The sequence below is a fragment of the Brachypodium distachyon genome, chromosome 1 (assembly GCF_000005505.3).
Source record: "Brachypodium distachyon strain Bd21 chromosome 1, Brachypodium_distachyon_v3.0, whole genome shotgun sequence".
Classification (NCBI taxonomy): Eukaryota; Viridiplantae; Streptophyta; class Magnoliopsida; order Poales; family Poaceae; genus Brachypodium; species Brachypodium distachyon.
The window spans coordinates 21,178,877-21,199,187 of NC_016131.3; the positions used below are offsets into that span (position 1 = coordinate 21,178,877).

The 20,311-nt window shown below is 44.1% G+C and overlaps 4 protein-coding genes across 5 annotated transcripts; 1 reads left to right on the forward strand and 3 right to left on the reverse strand.

Moving 5' to 3' along the window:
* Positions 1 to 1,676: 1,676 nt before the first annotated feature.
* On the reverse strand, positions 1,677 to 4,133 carry LOC100845567 (succinate dehydrogenase subunit 3-2, mitochondrial). The gene is made up of 3 exons (XM_003562966.4): positions 3,977 to 4,133; positions 2,799 to 2,864; positions 1,677 to 2,252 (listed from the first exon to the last, which is right to left on the reverse strand). Exons 2-3 carry the CDS (start codon positions 2,860 to 2,862, stop codon positions 1,927 to 1,929), a joined length of 390 nt encoding a protein of 129 aa, XP_003563014.1. The 5' UTR covers positions 2,863 to 2,864; positions 3,977 to 4,133; the 3' UTR covers positions 1,677 to 1,926.
* An 814-nt stretch (positions 4,134 to 4,947) lies between these two features.
* LOC100845875 (phospholipase A I) lies at positions 4,948 to 13,397 on the forward strand. The gene is made up of 18 exons (XM_003562967.4): positions 4,948 to 6,012; positions 7,158 to 7,305; positions 7,448 to 7,526; positions 7,621 to 7,774; positions 7,871 to 8,080; positions 8,189 to 8,434; positions 8,527 to 8,689; positions 8,789 to 9,049; positions 9,137 to 9,255; positions 9,352 to 9,513; positions 9,713 to 9,905; positions 10,052 to 10,188; positions 10,693 to 10,831; positions 11,171 to 11,377; positions 11,463 to 11,928; positions 12,029 to 12,245; positions 12,317 to 12,406; positions 12,698 to 13,397. Exons 1-18 carry the CDS (start codon positions 5,452 to 5,454, stop codon positions 13,136 to 13,138), a joined length of 3,993 nt encoding a protein of 1,330 aa, XP_003563015.1. The 5' UTR covers positions 4,948 to 5,451; the 3' UTR covers positions 13,139 to 13,397.
* A 287-nt stretch (positions 13,398 to 13,684) lies between these two features.
* Positions 13,685 to 14,839, reverse strand: LOC100831388 (protein LHCP TRANSLOCATION DEFECT). The gene is made up of 2 exons (XM_003560094.4): positions 14,411 to 14,839; positions 13,685 to 14,319 (listed from the first exon to the last, which is right to left on the reverse strand). Exons 1-2 carry the CDS (start codon positions 14,672 to 14,674, stop codon positions 14,059 to 14,061), a joined length of 525 nt encoding a protein of 174 aa, XP_003560142.1. The 5' UTR covers positions 14,675 to 14,839; the 3' UTR covers positions 13,685 to 14,058.
* An 806-nt stretch (positions 14,840 to 15,645) lies between these two features.
* Positions 15,646 to 18,065, reverse strand: LOC100831688. 2 transcript variants are annotated; one of them, XM_003560095.4, is made up of 2 exons: positions 17,779 to 18,065; positions 15,646 to 16,394 (listed from the first exon to the last, which is right to left on the reverse strand). In XM_003560095.4, exon 2 carries the CDS (start codon positions 16,389 to 16,391, stop codon positions 15,912 to 15,914), a length of 480 nt encoding a protein of 159 aa, XP_003560143.4. In that variant the 5' UTR covers positions 16,392 to 16,394; positions 17,779 to 18,065; the 3' UTR covers positions 15,646 to 15,911. The 2 variants fall into 2 exon arrangements, with proteins under 2 accessions (XP_003560143.4, XP_024317889.1); XM_024462121.1 differs by having other exon boundaries at positions 17,775 to 18,059.
* Positions 18,066 to 20,311: the final 2,246 nt, after the last annotated feature.

Consider the following 20,311-nt stretch of genomic DNA (forward strand, 5'->3'; position numbering starts at 1 on the left):
CTCCTATGCAGATTCTTTATGCAGCAAAAGCCTTGACTTATGCAGGTCAAGAGAATCATAAAGAAAGAGGAGATGGACACGCTCAGTCGAGGCATAACACGGAACCAAGTCATAGCAACTTCACCATTTCATCTCCCATTGACAGTAGCGAAATATCTTCAGGGCCTACCTTCTTCACGAATGATTCCTGGAAGAATACTTCTACAAATGTGTCTCCAATTTCTTTTCAGCTTCACAAGCGTCGCATGGCTGAAGGACCTAACATTTTTACTGATGCTGCTTGGAAGCCCCCAGCTTCAAATGTGTCTCCAAATGTGTCTTTTCTTGCAGGTACAAAGAGTAAAGCAGGCATTGGCATCTTTATGCATCGGATTGGAGAACAAAAATATTCTGTTTTTGTGGAGGCTTCCTCATTTGCAGGTTCAGCACTTGAAGCGGAGGCTCAAGCTCTGGAGCTAGCAGCACAGATTGGAACAGCCATGGGAGTACATCAACCTAATTTATTAACTGACGGCTATGTTCTTGCTGAAGCTGTGGTAAAAAGAGACCCAATCAAGCATCCAGGACATTGGTCTATAAGGCCAAATCTACATCAGATTCTCTCCTATATTCAAAACTTGGATGCAAGAGTTATCAAAATTAGAAGAGAAAACAACAAGATAGCTCACAGGCAAGCTCAGGATGCTTACAAGCTCCATAATGTTCAAGCTTGTTTTTATAGTTGTGCAGGGTTAGCACATAATCCATCATCTTGCCCTGTAAAAGCTGTTATCAGCTTTCTAAATGTGCAGGTTTGCACATTATTGTTAGTGTCATGTTTATGAAGTAATAAAATCTCATTTTGCCAAAAAAAAAAGAAAAGAATAGTCGTATGGGGATAATTAGTATTGGGTGGTGAGCGTGGCTTATTTTCCTGGCCGTGGCGATCGAGAAGAATGGTCTTCAGTTATCTGGTCAAGTCTATCGATCTGCTTGCCGGGGCGGGGCGATGCATAACTCTGTCCGTGCCTAGCGGTGGATCGTCGCCTTCCGTGCCCGTGGAGTAAAGGAAACTGTGAAGTGTGAAGCGCTTCAGGTAGTCCCAAAAGGTTCGGCCGGGTCTTTGGGTGAGAACTGAGAAGTGGGTATATTGCCCGGCCCGGCGGCCGTTTCGTCCACGTAGAAGTAGTACTTTGCAACACCGGCATGTGAACTGTGAAGGGCTCAACGTACACTTGACCGCCCGGTGCGATGTATGTGTCGTGTCGCTCGACTCATGATGTCATGCAACGCGCTGATTCCTCGACCTCGTGCTAGTTCTTCTGTTCTAGACTTCCAGTGTTCTGGATGGTGGCGAGCCATGGATCGAGGCTAGCTGGGCCGAGTGGCAGACATTACACGTCAAGCACCAACGTAAATGGACCAAATTATAACACGTGGGCATAAATTGCAAGAGATGGCACCATTTGTCTCAAAATAAGTGACGTGAATTTGTATAAGAAGATGTGAATTTGTATAAGAAGCGCTTCTTATACAAATTCATTCTTATACAAATTCACGTCATTGGGACGGAGTGAGTATATAGCATAACAATAACATGTTAGTGGCCCATGCTCTTGGAGTGAAAAAAATATTACTCTGGCAGGAACAATGAATCTGATATCTGTGTGGATATCAGTTCAGTAGACAAATTAAAATTATCAACACTTGCGTGTACTGCATGAGTAAGGAAGAAAATGAAGCCAAAGAAGAAATTCGACTTCAATTTTGCAGACCTTGCTACAAAGGACATTCAAAACTATGTCTTTTTACACTTTTCATCAGATAGTTTCACTTGTTATTTATTCATAAAGAACTGCCAGGAATGGTGACGTTATTACAACTTGCGTCCAAACGACGAAACAGCCACGACAATGCCACTTCTCATAATTGCAGGATGCATTTTACTCAGACATCAAACATGAGGCTGAACTTGGTAGCAAGAGGAATGGATATGATGGCAGCACCCAGTGCAACACCAAATATACGGTGTGAGATGGAGAACGTTGCGCTCAGCTGTGGCTTCTTCAGAGGAAGATGGGGGGACAATGGACGGTTGGCAACAGGAGCCGCCAGGGGACGGCTTGTGTGAAGGGATCGGCTTCCAGATTGAGAAATCTTCGGTTGCAGAGCTCCTAACGGGGAAGATCTGTAGCCCCTTGCTTGCCCAAGGCTTGAGGAGAGTCCAAGGCCATCCATGCTGTTGAAAGATGAGTTTGCGCTACCAAGGGCACCTGAAAAGATCAAGTCAACAAATGTGACAAGCCAGATTGGAAATGAACTGCAGATTTTTGTGAAGCAGAATAGCAACATTGATGGAGAACAATGTTGATTATACCATTTATACACATAGTTTATAAACTACAGATTTGTTGAGTAAATAGATGGCTGTTTCTTTATTAACGGGCACAACCAGAGATATATAACTGAAATAATCTAAGCCAGTTGAGGCATGTAAGTAAGGACGAGCCAACCCAAAAGACACAAATGAAAGAGTATAATCTGTGGTATAGGGTGATCAAATGACACGAATTTGAACTCAGCTAAGTTAAGCTGGGAACTGCAAACTGGCAGACTAAACAGCTCCCACGTTGTTTCTAGCCTGCACCTTAACTGTTGGTCTATTGTACACCCAACAGAACAATAATGCAATTGCAAAAGTGCCTGTGTGCACCCGCTAGCACTGATACACTTGATCTGTGGTAGAGTTTTTGATTGGTCAAACTACATCAGTATTCAGAAAGACAGAGAACATGGCGAATTAATCCAAGAGTTCTTACCACGTAGAGCAAATGGAGCGTCTCTCAAGGGTGCAAATCGAGTGTTTCTCTGATACTTCTCCATTCCTGCACAATAGGAACCAATAAGAACCCATACGCATCGACAGAGTCACTATGTAATATCATGACTAGTTTGTTCACTGAGTTTGAGAACGAGCAGATCTATGTTAGGCAGATCAAGCAATGCATTTGAGATTATCACTAAGCTAAGCAGATTACAGGATTCACACAAACCCCCTCCAGACCAAAATCCTGATCGTGCGATCTAATTGTGGGTGATCTAACATGCATAGGGATTGCCATGGATGGGTAGTTCGTTTGGTTCACGGGCAAGCAAAAATGGGTAGGGATAGGCATGAATGGCATGGATAGGGATATGAATTTTCTGTGTTTGGTTGCCTAATTTGGATGAACCCAATTCCTATTTGGTTAGACCGAGATAGATACAGCGAGCACAGTTTCTGTTTGGTTGAAAGGATAGGGTGGATCTTAACATGACATGCATTTCAGCAAACAATCAAGCAATTCTACCATATAAACAGATTTATCAATAACATACATACAATTTTAATTTCAGATTTATCAATAGCATACATACAATTTTAATTTCATACTGTATTTACCAATAGCATACATACGAATTTTAATTTCTTAAAGAAAAAGAGAGGGATTGAGGGAAAGAGGAATTGATCGGCAGAGCCAGACATAGAGGGATCGAGAGAGAGAGAGAGAGAGAGAGAGAGAGAGACGGCGAGATAGAGAAATCGACAGGGAGGCATCAGGGAGATGGAAATCGACAGAGAGGCATCGGGGAGATGGAAATCAGTGCTGGAGGGGGGAGATCAAGAGAGAGCCGACGGGAGAGAGAGAGAGAGAGAGAGAGAGAGATAGGGAGACGGGCGCCGGCGGGAGCTAGCCGTCGGTGCCGAAAGGGGAGCCGGATGGTGCTGCGCCGCCGGCGAGAGGGGAGCTGAAGGGCGCTGGGAACTAGTCCGGATGGAGTACCTGCGCCGTCGTCATCTCCTCGGGTCAGATCCACCGCGCCGCTAGGGGTGGGAGACCAGTGGAGGGAGAGAGGGAGAACACGGGAAGAAATCGAGAACCACCGGCCCCAAAGGAGAAGCACGAGCCAGCAAGAAGAAAACACGGCAAAGCACACGGATGACGATGATCCCTACCTTCCTCCGCGTTGAGAGGCGACCGGAAACTGGAAGCTCGGCGGCGATTTGGGAACGGACTAGACGACGGCGCCTCTCAAACCTCCTCCCTGAATCCTGAATTCCTGATGCACGATGAGCCAGCGAAACAATATGGGCCGAGCTTCTAGAGATCGGGCTAGCGGTTGATCGAGGGAAACTGGGCCGTATGGACTCAGGCCTACAAAGGTTACTTTCGTGTAGGAAACGCTTGGACTCGTACTGTGTCGGTAGTGGAGTCTGGAAGGTAAAACCCCCAGGAGAAAACCAAAGAAACAACGCGGAAAATACCAAGAAGCCAAACCAAACGAAACCAAGTGACAAGTTTGTCCATGTACTTTTCGTCGGATCGATCGCTCTCCACCAATATCTGGCCAGAAGCATCTAATTTTATATAGCGATTGGGTCATTTCATATGTACAAGATCTATATATGTGATGCGAAATAAAAAAATAAAAAATATATTACAAGCTACTCCTTGCAGGGGTTTAATAAAAAAACTGTGTATTCACAAATAAATAAATAAAAAGATCACAGACTTGAGACATACTCCCTCCGTTCCATAATTCTTGTCTCAAATTTGCCAAAAATGGATGTATCTATTCCTAAAAAATGTCTAAATACATGTAAAATTTCGACAATAATTATGGAACGGAGGTAGTACTCTTTTGATTTCTGAATATAAAATGCTCTAGTTTTGTCATATACCAGACTTACTGCGGTCTGAACAATTCTATTGAAAATTTTATCAATATCTGCAACGCTAAATTAGTTTTAGTAAATCAATCATGATATATTTTATTAAATCAAACGGAGGAAGTATTTGATATGTTACCGTATTTTTTTTATAAATTTAGTCAAATTTTAGTTTTTTAAACTTAAACTAGAAAGTCCTATATTTATATTTACGACTTGGATGAATATGATCGAATTCCTCATTTCTTCCATTTATCTTCTCTTCGTCTTCCTCCTCGCACCGTGGGAGCGTGAGGAGAAAAATTCGACTGAGCACTAACAGAATCTCAGGTAACTGAGATTTAGCAAATCCCCAGTTTCCACATCTCCCTTCTCGAGCCTCGTCCCTTTCCTCCAACTCATCTCGTGCTCCTTCCGCCTCTCCCCAAAATTTCCTCCCCCCTGCGATCCCCGCCTCCCGCCTCTCACGCGCGTCGCCGCCATCGCCATTCCCGTTTATCCCTCGGTTGAGGTATGTGTTAGAGGTTGTTTTCATCCAGCGATCAGATAAATCCCACTGGATTTCACAATTTCCAGGTGTCCCAGCGCTCACGTTCTAGATCCGCCTTTCTGATTGTTCCGATTCGGGAACGTGAACGCCTACATTCCGCTCCCTTCCTTGTCTGATCTCTCTTCGCCTTTCTCATCACACCATCTCCCTCTGCTTCATGACCTCCTAATCCGAACTCTAGCGCTCGCCATTTGATGCGGCGGTGCCCGCCATGTCGTCGTGGGGCCTGGGCTGGAAGCGCAGCTCCGAGATCTTCCACCTCACCCTCGACTATGGTGAGTTCCCCGACGAGCCCGATCAGGATCCCTCGTCCCCGCCACCCCCGCCGTCCCCCACCGCCGCGCTGGCCAGCGCGAACTCGTCGCCCACCGCCATCATGAACGGCAACCTCGGATTCCGCATCGAGCTCGACTGGTCCACCGGCGACGACGAGGACCAGGTCGCGCTGCGGCTCCAGTCCCAGCTCATGGTCGCGCTTCCCCCGCCCCACGATGTCGTCTGCGTCGATCTGAAGCCGGCAGAGGACGGGGAGGAGGTGGGGGTGGAGATGCGGGTCGTGAGGAGACGGGAGGCGCTGCGCTCTGTGCGGGTAGCACGGGCGCTGGGGTCGACGCAGAGCACCGGCGACGGTGCTGTGGTCCTCGCTCGACTCATCAGATCCAACCTCGCGCCGGCACCGGCTGCGGACGGGGCCGTTGCGGCGGGCGTGCCCATCCTTGCGGACCACTGGCGCTCCGTCGTGGCGCTCAGCCTCTGCAACTGTGGCTTGATGGTGAGTCCATCGTCCATTCATTGCACTCTGACCCAGAAAACTTTCGATGTCGTTTCCCTTGCGTGCCTTATTATGGTAGAATTCTGTTAGTGCTGTGGCTGCTGAATGCTGCGGTGATTTCGAAGGTGTCATCCTGGGTTTGAGTTTTTTGTTACGAGATTTCTGTAGAAGGCTAGAAGCTCACTTTATCAGGTTCTTCGGTTGCTCTGCATTGGTCTTATTTCAGTTGTAGAGATTCTGATCAGGTTTAGCCATGTACACGGGGTGAGTAGCTTGCATTACTTTACTGTGATTTGTGGTGGACACATGCTGACATGCAGCATGCTGATGGTCTTGTAAACATTTCTTGGTCATACTTTGCTCTATGAAGACATTGGTAGCTTCTCAAGCCTCCTTGGCTGCTAACTTATTCTGGAAACCCCTGCTGTTCTTGTGTTTTACCCCTGTGAAATTCAGTTGCTATGGCTGCCATTATGTGTGGTGTAATTGTCTTTGTGGCGTGAAATCATATTTGATATAGAAGAGTCTGTTTGATTGCTCAATGCTGATTGTTAGTTATTCTCTCCTTCTCTAGACGATTCTAGAGATGAAACTGCATGTGTTGTTTTATCAGGTTTTTTATTTAACCCACAACATCTTATATTCAACTCATGTGCCAATATCTTTATCTTTACACTTTTAAAAAGATCTGAATTGGTGGTCGTCCAACAAGACTAGCCCCTCGATTGCTTCGGAATCATCTAATTGCCACTCATTCTATACAGTACCGTATATGTATCATGATCTTTTGACTAGGTTATTGGTTTTGACGATGTTTCGAGATATATGCCTTTTGAAAAAAAATTCGAGAGGATTCTTATTCACCTCGCAGATATTAGGACAACCTGTGCATAATACATATTCTTAATTTTGTAGCGAAGCACGTGCATTTAGCTAGTATTCTTTTAGTATTCCAGAGCATAAGCCCCTTTATGGCCTACGTTGTCTTAACTGTTTTACTAGTTTTGTCGTCTGTGCTTTCTCGATAAATGTTTGTTGTCTTTTTATTGGCTATTTCTATTGCTATGAAATTGGAGACTGATACTAAAAGCAAAATTGAGACTGATTGAGTCTAACCATGAAATGTTTGTACAACACTTTGGCAGGTTCTTCCGGTTGAGTTAACTCGCCTTCGATTTCTCGAGAAGCTATATGTTGACAACAATAAATTGTCAGTTTTGCCACCTGAAGTTGGTGATTTGAAGAACTTGAAAGTGCTTACAGCTGACAACAACATGCTAGTGTCTGTCCCTGGTTAGTGTGCGCAGTTGCAATTTAAATAGTAACCCCAAAGTTAATATTTTTCAGCTTTGTAGTACCTCAAGACATCTCGTTTTCAAGATTATGTATATCAACTGTCCTTGCAATGATCTAAGTTTTTCCCTTCAACAAGCAGTAGAACTGCGACAGTGTGTTTTGCTGGAGGAGTTATCGCTAGAACACAATAAGCTTGTCCGCCCATTATTGGATTTCAGGTTATTAAACATTATTTTAAGAGGTTGTTTAGTTTTCTATATTTTTTCTCGATTAGTGTTATTTTGCTCACACTTCATTATTGGTTTCCCACAGGTCAGTGCCTAAGCTACGTGTATTGCGCCTGTTTGGAAATCCCCTGGAATTTCTTCCAGAAATTTTGCCGCTGCATAACCTTAGACATCTCACGCTTGCAAATATTAGAATTGACGCACTGGAAAGTCTCAAGTCTGTCACTGTTGAAATAGAGGTAGAAAAGCTATCTTGGCATTCTACCATTCTGTTAGCTAGGTCATCTTGTTACTTGCAACTTTTTTGACAAGCTTGCCTTTGGGTTTGTTTCCAGACCGAGAATTATTCCTACTTCATTGCGGCCAGGCACAAACTTAGTGCCTTCTTTTCGCTTGTTTTCCGGTTCTCTTCTTGTCACCATCCTTTGCTGGCCTCAGCTCTGGCCAAAATAATGGAAGATCGTAGCAATCAAGTTGCCATTAGCAAAGAAGAAAATGCTGTCAGGCAACTTATCAGCATGATAAGCAGCGATAATCGTCATGTGGTACCTACTCAACCCCTCATCCCTAAAGATGTGCTTGATTTCCGTGGAAATAAAATGCATATTTCAAGCATACAAATTTTTATTGTTAATTGGCAACCCATTTTGCAGGTCGAGCAAGCATGCCTTGCTCTTTCATCACTAGCATCAGATATATCGTCAGCAATGCAGCTGATAAAGTGTGATATTATGAAGCCTATAGAAGCTGTACTGAAATCATCTGATGATGAAGAATTAGTATCAGTATTGCAGGTTGTAATCACGTTAACTTTTGTTTCTGATCATGTTGCTCAAAAGATGTTGAGAAAAGATGTGCTGAAGTCACTGAAAGCACTTTGTGCACACAAGAACCCTGAGGCAAGATGTTCTGGATTTAAGACTCTGGTTGATGGTTGATGGTAATTTGGATAACCACTGGAGAGCTCACTCTATCTGCTTCCTTTTGTTAGGTGCAACGTCTATCTCTATTGGCAGTTGGCAACTTAGCTTTCTGCTTGGAGACTCGTCGCACTCTCATGCACTCTGAAAGCTTGCGTGAACTTTTAATCCGCTCTACCTTCTCACAGGAGAAGCGCGTCAGCAAGGCAGCTGCACGGGCTTTGGCAATTCTAGGTATATTTGTCTTCCTTCCTGATTAACTTGTTTGTTTCATGATTAATCAATAACCATAACATGCGTTGATGCATTTGTGAATCTCTTCAAACTTTTTAGGGGAGAATGAGAACTTGCGTCGAGCGATAAGAGGGAGGCCTGTTGCAAAGAAGGGTCTGCGCATTCTATCAATGGATGGTGGTGGCATGAAGGGCCTTGCAACTGTCCAAATACTTAAACAGATAGAACAAGGAACTGGGAAACGCATACATGAAATGTTTGACCTCATATGTGGTACATCAACAGGTGGCATGCTTGCAATGGCTCTTGGTATCAAGCAGATGAATATGGATCAGTGTGAAGAAATATACACAAAACTTGGTGAATGTCTTTTCGTTCTTCATGTTTTGTGATTTTTCTTGATTATTAATGCCATTGTGGTACCAATTGAATTTTTTTGCTTCCTAGGGAAACTTGTATTTGCCGAACCTGTTCCCAAGGATGAAGCTGCTACATGGAAGGAGAAAATTGATCAACTTTTCAAAAGTTCATCACAGAGTTTTAGAGTGGTTGTACATGGGTCCAAGGTATAAATGAAATAATGAACTTCTGTGTGGTGTTTCATGTTACGCACATGTTACACACAATGTAGTGCGGTAGTGACTAATGGATTTTAATTACAGCACAGTGCAGATCAATTCGAGAGGTTACTAAAGGAAATGTGTGCTGACGATGATGGTGACCTTCTAATAGAGTCTGCTGTGAAGGGCATTCCGAAGGTTTTTGCTGTATCTACTTTAGTCAGTGTCATGCCTGCCCAACCATACATTTTCCGAAACTATCAGGTTCATTTTTTTCTTTCACTATTAATTTGTTGTTTTTGGCCCAAATGTAGTTTGTACAGCTGTATGCTGGGACTATCAATTCTCAAAATTCAAAATTAAATTAGGAAGAAATATTTTTGTTTTAGCTACCATAGTGCTCTCGTCTTCCTTTCTTTTTCTTTTTAATTTTGGTCATGTGGTAATCTGTAATGTTTTCCAGTATCCTCCTGGCACTCTGGAGGTATCACCAGGAATGGCAGAAAGTCCATCTATTAGCGCGGTTGGAATGGCTGTTTCTGGTGCACCAGTTGGTATTAAACGTGGTGCTTTTATGGGGAGCTGCAAGCATCGTGTATGGGAAGCCATAAGAGCATCATCTGCAGCTCCATATTATCTGGATGATTTCTCTGATGGTAATACAATTATTCCGAAACTCACTAGTGCATTTTATTTTGTGCAAGGATCAGTATGCCTCTGTTTGTTGGAAGCCACAAGATACAGTATTTACCTCAATCCTCATTTATTTTTATTTTTTTACCGTTTCCCTTCTTGCTTTCAGATGTAAATCGCTGGCAAGATGGAGCTATTGTTGCGAACAATCCCACTATCTTTGCAATTAGAGAAGCACAACTCTTGTGGCCTGATACGAGAATAGATTGCCTAGTTTCAATAGGGTGTGGCTCAGTTCCAACTAAGGTAATACACATGATAGTTTTCTATTTTGCTGCTAACACTGTTTCTCCATTAGACTCCCCAATTCTGGAAAATAGGCAACCCATGCGCAACCAATTCTTTACTAAAATGCTACTAACCATTTTCTGTGAGAAATTGTGTTTATTATACTACAATGCTGTATGATGTCAAATATGGAGATTGGCTTGCTTATTGGTCTGAAAATCAAGCAACATAATGCCCGGGCTTTTAAAATTAATGGTCGGGATCTGATCATTTTCAATTATTACAGCCTTTTCCATGAAGTGGGATTATAAAGAATCTATTGATCTAATATGTTATATTTAATTACTGATCTTCATCCTCTGGAAATAACAAATCCAAGCATAGTACGAAGAAACATCTATGTGATCCAAGATGAATACTGATCGCTACAAATTTATCTAGATTCCAGTGAACTTTTATTTGAGATAATACATCTTTGGTGCATTGTTCTTATATATATTTTTATTCCGTGTCTTCATCTAGAGTCGGAGAGGTGGATGGCGCTACTTGGACACAGGGCAAGTTTTAATAGAAAGTTCATGCTCAGTGGAGAGAGTTGAAGAAGCTTTGGATACGCTGATACCGATGCTTCCTGAAATGGAATATTTCCGATTTAATCCAGGTAATATAACTTCCAAGGAAGCTGTTAGTATGTTTGAGCCACATCAACATAGTCATAAGTGTTACTCCCTCCATCCACTTTTAGAGGGTGTGCACACAGTTAGATGTTCAAGTTTGACCATTAATTAGACCAATAATATGTAGTTTGTGTGCTGGGAAAATCTTGCTATTGAATTTGTATTTGAAAAAAGGTGAAATGGTCTAATTGATCGTCAAAAATTAAATCTTGAAATAGGTGCAAACCCTCTAAAAGTGGACAGAGGGGTCTTTGGTAACTTTCGTCACTTCTGAACTGTTGTCTGGGATATTTAAATGAGTGGAGCTCTTGTTATGTTGTCAGTTGATGAACGGTGTGGTATGGAGCTAGATGAGACTGATCCTGCTGTCTGGCTGAAGCTGGAGGCTGCAACAGAAGAGTACATTCAGAAAAATTCTCAGGCTTTCAAGAATGTTTGTGAGCTCTTAGTTCCAAGATATCAAGAGGAAGAAAAGTCATCTGATATTATCAAATCCTTGTCGTTTTCCAGATTGAGTTCGTCAAATTCAGGTTTGTATTGTTTAGATTTCAGCACTGTGTGTAACGTTACGATTTCTGAAATACGGGGTTGATACATCTTTTGATTGTCTGTCAGGTTTAAGTGAAAGCAATCCTACCTTAGGATGGAGACGAGTGGTTTTACTTGTAGAGGCTTCATTTAGTCCTGATTGTGGGAAGAAAATAAATCATACACGTTCGCTTGAAACATTCTGCTCTCAGAATGGTATAAGGCTTACTTTGATGAATAGTACTTCTGGATTTGGGAAGTCAGCTGTTGCAGTTCCAACTCCAATTACTTCTCCCTTGTTCACTGGGAGCTTTCCATCTAGTCCACTTCTATATAGTCCAGAGGGCTCTCAACGAATGGGACGAATCGACCTAGTTCCACCACTGAGCCTCGATGGTCACCCAACTATGAAGGCCTCGCCACCAACATCACCAATAAAGTCATGGCAGCCATCTGGACATGTTCGGTCACTGTATGATAAGTTGCAAAATATGCCTCAAGTTGGTGTGATACACCTGGCTCTTCAAAATGATTCAACAGGTTCAATATTGAGGTATCTTTTGCATGTTTTCTCATTGAAACAAGCACCTTTATGTATATTATTATTTTCCATATGTATTTCTGGTTATGTGATGCAAAATTTACTGTTGCAGCTGGCAGAATGATGTATTTGTAGTCGCTGAACCAGGTGAACTTGCAGACAGGTTTCTACAGTGTGTTAAAACAAGCTTGTCTACCATGCTGCATGGATGTAAGAGAAAGGGTGCATATTCCGTCTCAAAGATTTCATGTTTGTCTGAGTTGGTTGCAGAATGGCCATCGTTTGAAATTGGTGGGATACATCACCGCTATATAGGGCGTCAAACACAAGTACGAATTGTTTTTTCCTTTTCTTTCTTTCCAAGGCAGGTCATTAGGTATACTAAGTTACCTTGTTGCAGGTAATGGAAGACAACCAAGAAATTGGCGCCTATATGTTCAGGAGGACAGTGCCTGCTTTTCATATGACACCTGAAGATGTTCGATGGATGGTAAGCCATTGTGGGGGTGTAGCTTGCAATTTGGCTCTTCATATGTTCGTAGATAGGAGGCATTGTACAAAATAAGCACAGTAAATTTTGAAATGCAAGAACAGCCCAAACTAAATTCGGTTATTGTACCTTACTGTCCGGCATGCTTTTTTTTCATGATGGCATACAAGCATTATCAAATTTTTTTTTTAGGCTTGAGCATTGTCAAATCTTGCCATGATAAATGCACACCTTTCATGCCTGACAATCTGAGTCTTGACTCTTGATACCTTAAATACATTGCTTACTCAGGTTGGAGCATGGAGGGAGAGGATTATTGTGTGCAGTGGTAAGTATGGCCTTGTTCATGGCCTGGTCAAGGCATTCGTGGATTCTGGTGCCAAAGCAGTCATCTCATCGTCTGTTGAGCCTCCCGATTCCCAGGCAATCGTATACCATGGGATGGATGTAAATGGAAGCCTTGGAAATGGGAAGTTTGTCATTGGGGATGATGAAGGTGATGAGTCAGAGCCTGAACCTGTTAGCCCTATAAGTGACTGGGAAGACAGTGATGCTGAGAAAAATGCTGAAACCAACAAACATATTGACGATGAGGAATACTTGGCTCAATTTATATGCCAACTTTATGACAAGTTGTTTCGTGAGGGTGTCACAGTGGACACTGCTCTTCAACAAGCGCTCCGTGCACATCCTAGGTTGAAGTACACCTGCCATTTACCTAATGTTTTGTAGTTAGTGATATTCACAAAGCCATACAAAATATGACATTGACAATACTAGAAAAGAATAAAGTCTGGGTGGACGTTATAGAGTTTCTTCTTGTTTCAGAGGGAGAGGAGAGGTTATAGAGTTTGTGCAGTCGGAAGAGTGTTCCCCAATTAAATCTTTTGGCGAGTGCCATTGTAGAACTGTAGTACATACAACACGTACTCATGAAGGCATTGACATAGCAAATGAAATAAAGGGTGAAAGGCTTTGTACTGTGTAGTAATGCTTGGGTCGCGATAAACGTAATCGGTGCAACCATTGGCCTGAAGTTTCGTTTCTGGATTCTGTTAAAGTTTTGTCATTCCGGCATTCTCAGCGAATGTCGGTTAAAACCCCAAATATTTCCCGTTTTTGTGTTCTATTTCATTCTGTTTTTCTTATTTAGAAATTTGAAGTTGGTGTGGAGATTAGAATCAACTGTAGGCATTTTGAGAGACGAGTTTAGGCCTTCAGGGGCTGAAGCAGTTCTCAGAAAACCGGGCAAGTGAACTTCTGTCCGCCAGGTTCGTGTTTCTCGGGTTGTTCTGGTTAAATGATGGCATTTTTACACTTTTGATACGGATACACCACATTACATTAGATTGGGAAGAGTCGTGTAAATTGAAATATGCCCCTGCAAATACTGGTTCATAGTCGCAGCACATAGCAAGCTGAAGCAAAAAAAAATTTGGCAAAAGCCTTGCCGTACTGTGAATTGCCTCAGTTGATTCAGCCAATACGAATTCAGGGTGCCTCAGTTCCGTCAGGTTCAGCAACAAAAATCTGCAACTTCCAGAGCTCACGAATCTCCCAGCTAAACTCTTATCAACCGCCGCAGCGTAACACACCTTGAAACACGAACTCTCGGCCGGCGTGACCTGCTCGTGAACGATCAGACTGGACGATCATGCCTTGTTGGCCGGCGCGAAGCCGGCGATGAGGTCCCTGACCTCTTCGCTGGTGGCCCGATCGAGCGCCGTCCTCTCGTCGGGGTCCTTGACGTCGCACTTGGCCCCCGCCCTGAGCAGCTCCTCGATCTTGGGCACGTCGCCCTCGGACGCGGCGAGCAAGAGCAGGATGTCCACCGGGTGGGTGCCCTGGCTCAGCAGCGCCTCCATCTTGTCGTAGGTGCCCTCCACCGCCAGCATCCCCATGTAGTTGAAGTACTGCACGGATTCCATTCAACTCACATCACACCCCATTGTGAGATTACACGAGCAGCGGAAATTCAGAAGAGAAATCAACAAGGTTCCTGACCTGCTCGACGTCGTCGCGGTCGAAGTCGTCCCGGGCCTGGCTGCCGTAGATGCCGGCGCCCTCGGCGTCCTTGTTCCCGAACTTGAAGAACCGCACCCTGCCGCTCTCCCTCGCCGGCGCCGCCTCGCCCAGCCGCAGCCACCCTTGCGTCCTCCGCGCAGCGCCCCTGCCAAGCAGCGCCGTCCCCTGCGGCGGCACCCGCGGCGACGTCCGCCTCGACGACGTACTGGTCGCGAGCTGGATGGTGCACGGGATGGAGGCCATGGCGCTCGCTGCTTCCTGGAGCGCAACCGCGTTTGGGGGTGGGGGGGCGTTAAGCGGGAGCGGGAGGCGGAGAAGTGCAGTGGTATATGGAGTGGGAATGGATAAGGAGTAGTGCCGTCGACTGTTTACCTGAACTCTGAATCTCAGAGTCTCAGACGTGCCCTGTTTGAGTGTTTGGTGTGAGATACTGTCACAGGAGGTAACGAGATGTTCAGAAAGTGCAGGATTGTGGCATCTCTGGCCGGAGATTTACACCGGCGTGACATATCTGGTTTTATTTCATTCGGTTAGCAGAGCCAGGCTGCTTATTTTACCGACAAAAGGTTTTGTTGAGTCTAGGCTCAGCCGCTCAGGTGAAGTGCAAAAAAGAAAAACGGTGAATTCAACATGTGAAAAAGGGGCTAATGTAAAAGGTAAAAAAAATGTGAATATAGAAATGCTGAGTGCCATAGTGGGACAACAGCACTGGCTTATGTCTATTCCTGAAAAAAGTATCTGGCTGGTTTCTCTGCCGTTGTTTTTGGTAGCGTGTTAGTTACGTTCATGGCAATTTTCCACGTTTGTGAAGCAAACTGAGTGACAGGGTTTTCTTTGCCTTCGATAATGCCATGCTCCTCAGGTTCCCAGTCCATTTCCATATTTCCAGTCATCAGTTCATCGCCATCTGGCTTCAGCGACAGAGTTATTTTCTTTCACAATGGTTGATTAAAACCTATCTAATTAGAGAAGCTCACTCTTTGCTTTAACAGCATTTAATCACAGTAGAGTGGCATTAACCTCTCTAGTCACTCTATCACATGAAATCTAAGTGATAGAACTCCTATTTTTTCTTAGCATTTGCTGTTCCAGAAATGCAAGGTTTGTATCCTTATATCGGAGAACACCTGTCACTGTTTTTTTTTTCTAAAAACAGAAGAACTGAGCATTCAGTTAGCAACTAAAAATGCATCTGTACATTACATACACAGCCATTGTGATCTTGCTTCAGTAGGAAATGCTTTCCATAAATTAACTTGTCATACATCAGAGCACAAGAGCAGTTTCCATGGATAGAACTGACTAGTAGATGCAATTAAACCGGATTGCAACATACAAAGATGCGGTCAGGTAGATGGTTGGCTCACCAGAGAAGGCAGGGGATATGATGCCTTCGAAAGGCTTGCAATAACCCAAGTACCCAACATGCCCTGCATGAAAGGGCAGTAAAAGCCTTAATTTCAGTCACCTTCCGTCGAGGCTAGGCAAAGGTCTCCGACAGCTTGGAGAATCCAAGCTTCCTGAGGCGGCTGCTCATTGGATTACCGCACCTGACATCCACCACCTCAACGCCATGCACATTTCCTTTCTTCTTCGCCTTCTCAATGTTTGGGCTTCGATCAGCTAGCACAGTATCTGAGTGTAGCATTGGCCGTTGAGAGCTCCTTCTTGGCTTGCAGGCTTCTTCGGCGCTCACACGGTCAGTTCTGCCATTATTGCTGCTGCTACTGCCACTGCTGGAGACATTGGATGAGCTCTTCCTTAGGATGATCTTCCGAGGACTAGCTCCGCAGGGCACAGAAACTGGGCTACTTTGGTGTCTCAAGCGCGGGGTGGCAGCTCCTTGTGGCGCTATTCTGATGGCCTCCAACTCTCTTGTCATGAGCGCACCGATGGTGCCAGTTGTGCCCACTTTGATAGCGCCTCCCTCACCATTGACAAGCTCGGCAGCACAAGGCATGGTCTGTTTATGAGAAGAAGACTTGTAATGGTTAGGCCTTGTCATAATTTATAACTGAGGCTGCTAATGGAAGAATTGCATGAAAAAGTTATGACAGGAGAAAAGTTGCAATGTACAGTAAAGGTGAAAAGATGGGAAAAGGTTGCATGACAAAGAGAATAAAAATCATGATGTTGTCAACATGCAAGATGAGAGGTGTATAATAAATAACAGACAGTTGCCATCAACGTATGGCATTTGAGATGCGATGATTCAATCACTGCGGTAACATGGCATCAACCCTTCTGTATTTCTAATTCAGGAATCATGATATCCACACAACAGATAGTCAAATACAATCAATTGTACCACCTGGTTCAGAGAATCATGATATCCACACAATTTGTTCCCCTAATTCAGAAATCATGGTTCCCATACAACAAATCCAACGCTCACTCGAATGGAGTGTACTCGGCGCCAGCATTCCTCAGAAAATATGTTTAAGATTGACAATAGATTCCCACACAAAGACTGAAAACTTGCTGATAAAACGCAGAAGCTTGAACTACATGATGCTACTTAGTATCGGCATAACGGAAGTCAAACAGCTAACATAATGCTATAATCAATACAAATAAGGAAAAATAACGCAACGACTAAGAAGTCTCAACAACCTTTAAAGTTTTGGCCCTGTAACAACAGGAGTTATTTGGAAGACAAATGTCGAAAGGGATGTGCCGTCTGTGTGATATCAAGCACAGCAGAGGACAATTTGACCAACAAACTTAGCTGTAAAGATGCACTATGCTCAACATTTTATTCCCCTTTGTTCCTTCCTTTCTGCCTCAATTTACTCGGTGCATCCACTGATGCCTACCTTAACCTTTAAACTCTATGTCATGTAGGCCTAGTTCTAAATTTTTTGTTTCAGTTTTGAAAATAATAATCATGTAGGACTACATCGGCCTGTTTCAGGAGCGGCAGCCGCGGATCCTGTGCGCCGAGATCGGAAGGAATTCGGCTCCGGCGCGGCGGGCGGTGACTCGCGCTGGCTCGGCCGGCCGGCGGCGGACGACGACGACCCGATGGTCCTGGCCCAGACGAGGGGCAGCAGGTCCAGCACGGCAGCCGCCGTCCGGTGCGGCTCCCGGGCGTGCCGCGCGCTGGGCATCCACGCGCTGGGAAGAAGTCCAACTCCACCAGCAGCACGGGCGGCGAGTGCAATTACAGCGTGGCGAGCATGGAGCAGCCCTCCTCCAGTTGGGAGCCAAAAGCATTGTTCGGAAGAAGTAGTGCTACTAACAATAATTTACCACCAACAGCAACGAGAAGAGGCAAATGGAAGGAAGAACTGATGGAACCACAGAAAGCAACAAGAGATCGTAGCTAGAGGTTCCGACATACCTACCAGCCTGCTGAATCTTGGACGAGAACTCTTTGCACACCAAGAGGGGGTAGAAGCGGAGGGGGTAGAGAAGGGGGCGACAGCTTCTTGGACAGCTTGAGAACTCTTTGGAGAGGAGGCGGAGAGGAACAGCCTGTGGGCAGAAGTGATTGAAGAACACAAGGGAAGGGTGAGGACTGAGGAGAATGGGGTCACATCCAATCCAAATGACCTTGAGGACTGCAACCTCACACCATTTATTGCCCGCCCTGTTCTTTTTCTTCTCTCTCTCTCGTTGTTGTCATGTGGTGTGAACATGTTTTGCGTAGGTCGATTTAACGGGGAAGAGGATTACTGTATAGTTGAGGGGTTATTTGCATGTTTTGACATTATTGCCTTATTGGTATCAGTCTTGTTGCGGGGTGTCCTGTGTAATTTTGCTTGACTAGGACCTTTTATTATTTTGAGCACGGCAAAGTTCAGTATAAAACGTCTCACGTGTGTCCAAGGTTCGAGAGAGAGCAGAAAGGCAGCGGTTAATCCAACGCCTTGTGCACCTTTTGCCCCTCAAACAAAAAATGTTCACGATTTTCAAATCTTCTGAGTTGTAGATTTTTTTTTACCGAAGAAATGCACCGCTGGTTAGTCATCTACTATAACTTGGTTGGCTGGCTGTTTATTTGGTCATTAAATTCTTCAACTATTCTTTTAGATTCTTTAATTTGAATACTGGTCATGTGCACGTGACGCCTAGATTCTTTAATTTGAAAATACTGGTCATGTGCACGTGACGCCTATGTACTTTCATGACGCGGCATATATAAGATAACCCACTTCGTAACAGACTCAAGGACACTTAACAAATTATGTCGGCCTTAATTCTATACTAGTGCCTTTACTCGTCCCCATCTTCTTCTGTCTCAACTCCTGCAATCACGCAAGGAATATTCCTCGTCACGCTACCCTCTCTACCTCACCGCCACCACGCAAGACCCTTGCACATCCAAAATACTCGGACAAGCGAATTTCATGCGAACATATTCTTGTGTTCCAATGAGTTGATCGCTCTCCATGTGCTATCAAACGGTTAAACTTGGTGTGCATGTCCAATAGCGTGGCGTGCCGCCTCTCCTACACACATCCGATATGAAACCGTCCCTTAAGAAGAAGCGTCGAGCCTGGATCTCCATGGCATGTTGAAAAATCCCCTTGTTTGGCCACCAAATTGAGAAGGCTGTGTGTTGTATTGTATACTCGAAATTAAATTTAACATTTATTGCAAATGCGACACACGTCATATGACAATTGAATCTTTCCGGTTACCTTTATCTATGTGGGTCGTCACTATCTGAGCCTGCGTAATTAAACATGTAAAATCCTTTTCATTCATTATGTGTATTCCTTGACATAAAAGGATAAACTATGGGATTATCGCACCTGGTAAGTTTTGCATCACAAACAAAGTAGCCAAACTTTTGAGGAAACATGCTTGAACAAGAACCAAACAAATCTATTTGAAGTCACGATGCCATTAATTTTTTAATAACATTCACTCTATAAGATGTTGCCGATCCGAATCGAGTACACAAAATAACTTAAATCCTGACATCTCTGGTTGTACCTGGATTATTACATGGTACTCCTTCCGATCTTAAATTGTACTTTTCTAGAGGGGTTATCAGATGGTACTATATCAATTGAAATTGATGCCTTCGACATGCCACGATTAAAATAGGCGAAATCACAATGCACGAACGCACCACTTTATATATCCCTTTCTCCATCAAATCCCGCACCACTTCTGGATCATTTTGATAGGCTCTATAATTAGTTAATCAAGTCAATGACACAGTTAACCACCTCACATCATCTCGTGTTTAGCTAGGATGCTTCTAGCTAGTCGTGACTAATCAATACCAGCACATGCCTGTATATATTGGACGAATCACCGCCACAGGGTGGAGAAGGTATTGGAGCTTAGTTAATTTGGCGATAGCACATGATGCATACCACTACTGTGCATCAGTGCATGCATATCTTGAAGTTTTGCAAGGTAATTGGACACGCATGTCCGAAACTATGGCATGAGTATAGGTATCCCAAAATTTGTGGTTCGCGCAAGGAATCTATCCCTAGAGACAAGCTGCCCGTGGTATCAAGCAACAACCTGTACCGTTCATTACAAAGAGGAAGACAAAAAACATGTACACCGTTTTGCCGCTATGTATATATGCTGCCATTAACAAACACCAGTAGTTGCTCGTTAGTTGAGCTCTCTTTCCATGGTGTGGTGTTGCTTTCAGGTCCGGCCAGCGTACGTCAGTACCACCAAAAAGCCTAATTTGCAGGAGGTACCACTGTACGTCTGTACTGTGGTCTCTTCTCTCCTGGATCTGTCCCATGTGCCGACGGGCCGGGACTGCTGGCCATTGGAGTCGTCTGTGCAACGTACGTCGCCACCAAGTTGTATTGTAGTAAGAGCTATGCATGATTGAAGACAATATTGGAATAGTTTACGTCTTATCAGAAGAAAAACTATCTATCTATCTATCTGTCT